We start from the raw sequence: 9,196 nt of genomic DNA, 5'->3' as shown, positions 1-9,196 counted from the left end.
TGGGTCTGCTGTTGTTGTAGCACTCCATTAATTCCATATTCTCAGTGCATGTTTATGAATATCTTGTTGTAGTAGCCCACTTGTCATCAGGATGTCCTGGTTCCTCAATACCTGACGTGGACCTTGTTAATCCACATGATGTCCGAGCCGGTATGGCTTTAGTTATATTTCTTTCGCTCATGTTCTGAGGTAGGATTGCGTACAGTATAGCATTAGGAGTCTAAGCCTGGGGAACTCTTACTGGAGGCATGCTCTGATCGGGATTTGAACTAAACAATTTTTGCGCCAAAGTTGGTGATACTACTTCTATGCCATCCAGCTGCTATATACAGCACATTCAATTTCGTGTTCTTTCCTGTAACATCTCAACATGTTCTCAACCCTTGCTTATTTTGTAACAGCGGAGGTCTTCCCTTTAAGATGTGCATTTTTTCATTAAATGATCATGTTTAACTCAGTCCTAGCCTGCTTTTGTTTAGAACTGCAAGGCTATTTCAAAACTTTTGCTTTGTAGTAACCTAATTGCGGAAGTTGCTTTTGGATAAGTTGCCAGCTGAATAAAGACCAAGTCTATATTTTTAAAATTTGTCTCATGGAAAGTTTTGTAATGAAATAGGAAAGATTTCTCTAAATATGACTTAAGTTAAAAGAACAGGTCACATACACCGCGGACTGCAGGAAAGCAATGCTAAAGTATGTACAACGCAGTCATTAGGAAGCCTGCACTACAGCATATAGTTTACTAGAACTTCATATCCCAAAATCCTCTGCGATGTCGGAAGTTACGCAGTTAACGCTTGCGCAGTATGGAAGAACAACGGAGGCTCTTTTAAACGTCAGTCTCCTGGAAAGGTAGCATAATACTTCCCAATTCAAAGCGGACAACAAATTCTAACAAATATTTGCTTTTACTGGCTGCTTGTTCTCCGTAAGTGGCCGACGTACATGGGTAAGTTAATATTTTAAAAATCAGTGATCACATATTAGCTGAACTCAGTCGTGTGGTGAACAGAGAGAGAGAGACAGACACAGAGTGAGAGTCAGAAGTAGAACTTGTCTTGTTAATATAAATAGAATTTTTTCCCCCTTAGAGTAACTTATTTTTATTTTTAACCATTATATATCAGATACATTTGTCCAAGGTAACTTACCATGTTAGAGAAGCAGCTTTACAATACAATTACGGACACGTTTTATTTTATAATTTAGCAGGGTATTTTTACTGTATCAGTTAAGTCCAAGTCCAAGGGTACTGGAGCTGCAGTACAGTAGGATTCAAACCAGGGACATTTAGATTGGAAGGCAACAACATTAAACAGTATGACACCTTCTGTCTCCAATGAATATAAACAGTATATCCATATGCAGATATAACAAGTAGGATGTAGATTTTGTATCATAGATAATTATTGCTTTGCCCTAGACTTATCTACCACAATATGTAGATAGTGCGCCTGCATAAATTAGGTTTTGTGAGGTGATCACGTAAACTTTGATTGATGTGTGAGTTAAAACTGGTGCTACTAATCTATTCCAGTTAATATAAAATTAGAGGACTTGAGATTAAATGTTATTTTTTGGGGGATAAAACCTTCTGGGACAAGCCTAAGAATCATTCATGCGTGGTGACAACATGATACAGATGACTTCTTTTTTTTCCTTATAACATTTTCTAGTCTGTATAAGAACTCAGAAACTTCATATTTGCACAACAGATGAAACCCCATGTTAAACTGTTGCAAGTGGTGCAGTAATTCTGAAATGTAACTAGTTTTACTAATGTGCTGTCAGAGCCCAGTTGTGATCCTGTGGATGAGGACCAGGATAGGAATGGCGCATCTTCCTCTCCCAGGGACCTCCCAGATTCTGCCGAGTTGAACCGCAACCCCTCACCACCGCCTGACCGTGATGGGGATGAGTCTGGGGAAGAAGGAGATGCCATTGGTGAAACAGTGTATAGCAAGCACTGGCTCTTCAGCACCTTGACCCAGCTAGTTCAGGTGCGGTAAATAATAAGGCTTGGCGAAGGGAAATTAGGTGCACTGAAGGCATAAATCGAGGGCATAGGATTAGTGTTTGTGCATGTACGCTGAGATAGTTATGCTAAAGGATGATGGGGCAGCTCCTTTGACATTATATTTTACTTTTAATGAATGCACTCAAAGGAATGCGACACGGTCACAGTACTACAGATAAGCATGTCTTCCACCTGTGCAGGCTGGGCTTCGAATCTGATAACACGTTGGCGTCAAATTCTTTTCATTTGGACAACAAATTGCACTGCGGCAGAACTTAAGAAAAAGCATAAATTATTCACAGTGTTTACATGGAAATGTGTAAAAGTGCGTTATGCATTCGTATGAAATGGATTTATCGTTTCCTTGTCAAACGGCTGTTTTCGGGAAATTCACTGAATCACTGTGACATTGTTACTAAACACTGTAGTTTCTGACCCTCCTCCTCCAGAGGGTGACGGAGCAAGAAGTGGGTGACCAAGATCAGGCTGATCAGGACAAGGAGGTTGAGCTGCCTGAGGAGGAAGAGGAGGAGCTCTGTAAGATCTGGGACATGGCCATGGACAGGGTGTGTCACACTTCCTGGGACATTCATATAGAAGGCCTGTACACCATCTTCTGTTACCTGACCATAGCAAGCATGGCCTGTGTTTTCTGGTCCAGTAATTATTTGGCTCCCCCTCCCCCCCCCCCATGAACATGTGCCTCTCTGTGTGCCTAGGATGTTGCAGTGTTTCTGCAGGAGTTCAAGGCTGCAGATATATTGCTTGGGGTGATCGCTAAGTCACGGAATCCGCGGCTCACGGTGAGTCAATGTGGTGGGGTTCCATATCTGTAGAACAAGGCAAATAAGCTCAGCTGCACCTGTCTGGGAGGCTTAAAAGAACTACCTGGTGCCCAAGATGACAAAAGAAGTTTTGCACTTTTTCGCCCATGTTTGTGACACAGCTGTAGTGTCTTTCTGGTTCAGTATCTGTGCTTGTGAGAAGAACCAGTGACATGAAAAACTATGTGTTGTCAGTGTAAACATTGAATTAGTCATCTCAACTATTATAAAGTTTTTTTTATTAATCCTTAGAACCAGTTTATACCACAAGGAGGATTAAAAGTGCAGTATTTATTAGCTGATCAATATGTTTCAGTTCAATACAAGCCTTCTCAATTCACATTATTCCACCTCTAAGATAATGATGAGTCACAGTATCTTCTAGTTATAAAATAATATTTTGTGCTGCATATTGATGGAAACCGCCATACCTCAGGAGATCTGCGTGGGAATTCTGGGCAACATGGCATGCTTTCCGGATGCCTGTCTTACCCTAAGCCAGAGTGATGATCTGGGGTAGGTGAACATGTCACTTAGAGGGTTAGTTTTAGCTTTGTTTCATCATCTTGCTGACATCCAAGATATTAATGCTTTAGAAATGGGGGGAACTGTTGAACTAATTTCATGAATTACGAGCTATTATTATTGAACACCAGCACAAAGTTATTTTTAGGAATTCTGCCTGTGAGTACCTCTGACATACCTGTGGAGATCAGGTTATGATTTCTCCATCAATGGGTGCTTTTATTCACAGGGCAGTGTTATTGCTCCTCCTCGGAGATGCTGACCCACCCACCCTGCTTGAGACCACTAGGTAAGCCTGAAACCGCTGAGGCTGTCTCGAGGAAACGACTGGGGCGCAGTGGGGAGGGCGTTTTTATTGTATGGTGTTGCACCTGCTTAAGATCACGGTATAGTTATTCCACTGAGAAAGGTTGTCATTGATAATCATAACTCTTAGATCAAAATAATTAGCAAATTTGTTTCCATTGACTGCTTATTATGAACTGGTTCGTAGTGCTGTGCTGTAATTTTTGGAAAACCTTATGCTTCATCTGGGCCTTATAGGTTGATGAGAAAATATCACAGATTGTGTCTCCATAGTTTTATCTTTTTTGCTGGTTATAACTCTGAATACAATCTGCACTTCTGCGTTCTTGTTTTCTTATTTTGTAGTTGTTCCTCGAACATACAGCCAATGTTCTTAGTCTTAGACGTGTTCAAATGTGTCTTTAGGCTGCTGGTCACCTGTCTGTCTCATGCCGACGTTGCACCCCTTTGGCTGGAGCGTGTTCGACAACAGACGTCTGTTCTCCCCAACCTGTGCTTCATTATGTGCAGCTCCACCAATGGTAGGCATGGAAACATCATGTTTAGACGTGACAAGGTAGTTTGTACATTCTTGCCTTCATACCTGGTCGCCCTGCCTGTTTGTATACTCAGTGGACCTTCTGGCGAAGGTAGGGGAACTGGTGGACAAGCTTTTTGACTTGGATGAAGAACTGATGAAGAGCTGGATCATTGCCCAGCCCAGTGAGACCGACTCTGAGAACCACATTTACATCGCCCCCTCCCTGCTGGAGGCTATCAAGCAGCTCAGGTGACGGGTGCACACTTCTGTATGCTGCTGGATTAGATTGCTCATCGGTTTTTTTTCCGTTTCTGAAACATTGTGTTTGTCACAAAATGTTAAGAAGGACTTTGTGTCAAAATGAGTGTGTTTTTGACTCCGTGCTCTATTTGCTTGTTGTGCAGGGCGGACAGTTTAGATGGATTGGAAGTTTACATGCATACCTTCCAGCTCCTTACCACAGTAAATGAGGGCGTCCAGATACTGGGTAATTTCTCCAAACATTTGCATTTATTCACTTAGCAGACGCTTTTCTCCAAAGCAACTTGCAATGGATACTATGTAGCATTACCAGCCCACACACCTTATTTACCAAGGTGACTTGCACTGCTAGATACACTACTTACACTGGGTCACTCCTCCATACATCAGTCAAACGCACTCTCTCTGTGTCACTCACACACTATGGGGAACCTGAACAGCATGTCTTTGGACTGTGGGAGGCAACCGGAGCACCCGGAGGCAACCGGAGCACCCGGAGGAAACCCACGCAGACACGGGGAGAACATGCAAACTCCACACACACTGAGCGGGGATTGAACCCACATTCTCTGATCTGTGAGACAGCAGCACTACTCACTGTGCCACCGTGCTGCCCATATAATTACAAATATTATTTCACTCCACACTGTTTGTCTTTCAGCTTGATTCCTGTTAATTTCAGCACACATTGGCATTCATTCTGCACATGCTTGTGTGACCCATGTGAACTCTGCCTTATCCAGTGGGCTGTCACTTCCGTATCTTGAGCTGCTTTCGCTTAAGGCCTTCAGTATCATCAAAGTCACTTGTCGCTTGCTGTAATTTAGCCAAATTTTTTTTATCCATCCCCGAAAGTAGATTCCCCAACACCTGTGTGCTCTGTGTGCCCATCCACTTGTGTCTGTCTGTTTTAGTGAGTCCAGTGCAGTGCAATTTTGCAAGTTTGAGAACTTTCCAGTCAGTAATACTTAAAAAATATAGCACATGGTGGTAATTATTTGACTGTATCTGTGAATTAGTCATGGTTGCTGTTTTTTTTCTTTGTACTAATTCAAACAAAGTGTTAAGATCACTGAAACAAAGAAATTGAAGCACATGAAAATGAAGGGGGTGGAACTGGTGTACAACCATTGACTTGACTGTGCTATAAGTGATTCTGTGTTATATTGGGTCTATAGCATATTATTATTATTTGAGGTTTAGAATTAACAATATTCTGAGGAATATTGGTGCATGGAAAGAGAATATTTGTCTGTAAAGTATAATGTTTATGACCAGGTCAAACACCACCTGCTACTGTGTCTTGCTTGCACTTGCATAGACCAAGACTCTCTTTCTCTTTGCAGCAGAGCCAAGTGGCCCTGGTGAAGAAGCCTGGACCCTTCTGAGTGAGCTGGTGTGTGAGGACCTGTGCCAATCTGATGACCCCCCCATTGTGCTACAGGAACAGAAGGGACTTCTTGCTTCCACATTGGCTGTGCTCTCCATACTCTTCCCCTACCATGGCCAGCATGATGGCGACACAGAGCCCAGTACGAGCTAGGGGCCGGAGCGGGGAGGGAGGATCGGTGAAGAGATGCAAGAAAATTAGACTCTAGGCAGCAGATATGTGAGGGTGGGAGATCTTTGAGACAAATTGTGTGAGGTTCAAGTGGTCAGAGACAGCTGGGAATTACTGAGCGCTACTGCTAATTTAGAGGAGCACTGATTTCAAAAAAAAAAAAGGAAATTCACCTTTAGGTATTCCAAGTTTGCCAAAATGAGGCATCTTTTTCTTTTCCTGAAGATGGTGAAAGCAGCTTGCATTGATGTACTTGTTGGACGTTTTATATGCAGTAAATAGAGAAAAGGGTTAGGTGTTTTGATATATCATTCGACTGAGCATTGCTAAATATTCCCTGTTGTCAAAGGTAAGGGCTCCTGTGTTGCCTCTTCATGTCTTGTTTACATTGCAGACCTGCCTCTTGTTGGGAGCCTTCTGAGGGTGCTGCAGTACCTACGGGACTGCCGGCAGAGGGTGTGGGAGAGCCACGCTAACTCCGAGGTGGGATGCGCTGAAGAGGAGGAGGAAGATGTGCAGCTGCAGGCCCTGAAGGACACAGCTATTGAATTTCTTGCCAACATCCTTACAGACATGGCCAAGGTTAGATGGAGATCTCCTTGCCCAGTGTTGTCACTTATTAGCTAATAGTAAAAATACAGGATGGGCACTACTGCCATATCAGAGTCAGAGTTTGTTGTTACAACACAGTCTATTTACTAGTAAAGCCCGTTTGTACTTCTTTCTGGTTTCCAGGCTTTATTACTTAGGGCCTTATGGTGCATTTCTGCAGGGGAATAAGCATCTGAGCTGGAACCTCAGCCAATATCTAAGTCAGAGCAACTTAAGATGAGAAACTAAGACGTGGACGTTTGGACAATCCTGTTTATTTAGTATTGTCAGATCAGATTAATTAATAATGATCCTGTGTGTTTTCTGCAGGACACACTGTCAGAGCTGGTGAAGAGAGGATACTTGACAGAGGAAACCTGTATGGTTGCCGCTAGGAGCCTCCTGCCTCAGCACACAGCTGCGGTCAGTGCTTGCCACGCACCGCTTGTCCGTGCCGCTTTTGTTCTCTAAAAGCTGGGAAATATCAAAGGATCTTTGTGGTCATGAAAATTTGTCTACACACACACACCACCTACTATTTTTTTCTAGGCTTTAAATTTACCCCATGCCACCTCAGATCCTCGTATTGAGGTCTACTTAACCTGTTCGATATGTTGTTCACTCAGAATAAACCTTGTGTAGTTGTGCATGTAAATGGAGAGTGTTTTTACGCACACTGTTCACTAGCCAGTACTGTGTATTTGGCGTGTCTATTTTTTTAACATCCACGTAACATTCATATTAGGTGGCTGCTGGATGCAGCACTGAAGGTGTGTGCTCTACAGTGAGCGAGTGTGTTTGCTATGAAACGCTGTCTCTCTCTTCCCCAGGTACAGCACATGCTCATCGCGCTATCAGAGGAGGAGCCCAAACTCGCAGATGTGTTGATGGACAAGTTTCCTAGCTTGAAGTCCTGAAGGAGCTTGTGACGATGTGTCGATCCAGCTCTTCCTTCCTCACAGCCGCAGTACTGAGGCCCTCTTTGTTCCCAAACCCCCTTGGAGTGACTCATTGCAGAGGATTTCCCTGCAACCCGTCTACAGGGACCCACTTTGCGTTTCCCTTTATCTCATGGGCTGCGATGCTCTTTTGCTCTTCAGTGTCTCAGCCTGCACATAACGTAAGAGTATATGCGCTAACTGCACATACAGAGCGCAGCGCAGTGCGCAGATGTCAACAGGCAGTTCTGAAGTGTTTTTGCAGAATCGGTGCTGTTCTGTCGTGGGTTCTCTTTCACCAGACATCAACTCTATATCATGTCGAACAATGGAGTTATTCTCCTGGATGGGCTTTTCTGTGTCCTCCCTGCTCTCACAATGTTTTGATCACACGCGACCTGACACTAGGTGTCATCAGAGTCCGCAACCAGAGCGACAGGACCGATGTCATTAGATATCATAACGGGCATAAGCTCTAACTTTCTGTGTTTTTTAAATTGTAGATTTTAGACCTGCCTTTATTTCTACATTTATTGTAATAAATGTGAAATACTTGGTTTTTAAATTGCCAGATTTTTTATTCCTGGTTGTTTAAATAGAGCTTAAATCCTCAAGGATTGTTCTTCGTGAGTTTAGATAAAAGTGTGGATTCCTAACCATTTTTGATTTCCTTTCTGTGGTTTCTCACTTCCGTTCTGTAAAGGATGCTGTTGTGCTGGTATTTGTATGACTTCAACCTCAGATGTTTTTTTTAGTGAGTCTGAGTTACTGGGAGCAGCTGTAGGTCTGTCTTTATCTTGAAATTTACTACCAACGGGCACATTTCTACCACGGAGATATCCCTTCCATCAGGGCGCTTTATACCTTGACACACCACACACACTTAGTTCCTGTTACCTGGTCCTTATTTGTTCCTGAAAATAGACTGAATATTAAAAACCCGGGTAATGAAATGGCTTTTTCCATTATTTTTTTCTAGAGAAAATGTCCATTTCATTCCAACCCCATCCAAGAATCACCCAAAATTATGCGTACACATAAGGAATTTTTAGGGTAACTCATTAAAATTTTATGAGGTTTTACTTTTTTACGATTTTTTTCCTGGGGAAAAAATCAGTTGTACTAAAATGTGGGGGGGTGCGGTAGTGCAGCGGGTTTGGCTGGGTCCTGCTCTTTGGCGGGTCTGGGGTTTGAGTCCCAGTTGGGGTGCTTTGTACCGGACTGGCGTTTGTCCCCTCCCGCTCCAGGCTTAGGCCCTGTGTTGCCAGGTTAGGCTCCGGTTTGCCGCGACCCTGCTTGGGACAAGCAGCTTCAGCCAGCGTGTGTGTACCAAATGTAGTTCTATATATAAAAAGCTATCTCACCATTCTATGCTTGACAGTTTTGTCATACACTCTGAATAGAGGAAATAATGGTGATTTGTTAGTGGAAATTTAATTTGTTTTGGAGTCCTTGGAAGAAACTTGATCAACCACTACACCGCAACCAGACCCCTTTGCTTGTCTACTTCTGCTCGCTTGGTGGTCCCGTGCACGAAAAGTAAAGTACGGAGGTTCTCGGTTCTGGCTCCGTTGTGGTGGAATGACCTTCCCATCTCGCTCAGAACCGCAGAAACTCTGTCTACATTCAAGAAGGGTCTAAAAATTCGCCTCT

General features: G+C 43.2%; 1 protein-coding gene across 1 annotated transcript; it reads left to right on the top strand.

Moving 5' to 3' along the window:
* Window positions 1-800: 800 nt before the first annotated feature.
* saal1 (serum amyloid A-like 1) lies at window positions 801-8,721 on the top strand. Its single transcript, XM_018763384.2, has 13 exons — window positions 801-949; window positions 1,792-2,000; window positions 2,467-2,583; window positions 2,737-2,820; window positions 3,278-3,357; window positions 3,596-3,655; window positions 4,078-4,193; window positions 4,285-4,441; window positions 4,597-4,679; window positions 5,800-5,985; window positions 6,409-6,596; window positions 6,936-7,028; window positions 7,436-8,721. Exons 1-13 carry the CDS (start codon window positions 946-948, stop codon window positions 7,520-7,522), a joined length of 1,464 nt encoding a protein of 487 aa, XP_018618900.1. The 5' UTR covers window positions 801-945; the 3' UTR covers window positions 7,523-8,721.
* The last annotated feature ends 475 nt before the right edge of the window (window positions 8,722-9,196 follow it).

Source organism: Scleropages formosus, chromosome 11, assembly GCF_900964775.1.
Source record: "Scleropages formosus chromosome 11, fSclFor1.1, whole genome shotgun sequence".
In the NCBI taxonomy this organism is placed as follows: domain Eukaryota; kingdom Metazoa; phylum Chordata; class Actinopteri; order Osteoglossiformes; family Osteoglossidae; genus Scleropages; species Scleropages formosus.
This window is presented reverse-complemented; position numbering and strand designations above follow the sequence as displayed.

Bases quoted from the DNA above. Each gene is read 5' to 3' on its own strand.
- saal1 (XM_018763384.2), top strand. The intron at 3,656-4,077 runs GTAAGCCTGAAA...ATGTGTCTTTAG, and splicing joins ACCCTGCTTGAGACCACTAG to GCTGCTGGTCACCTGTCTGT. The intron at 4,680-5,799 runs GTAATTTCTCCA...TTCTCTTTGCAG, and splicing joins TGAGGGCGTCCAGATACTGG to CAGAGCCAAGTGGCCCTGGT.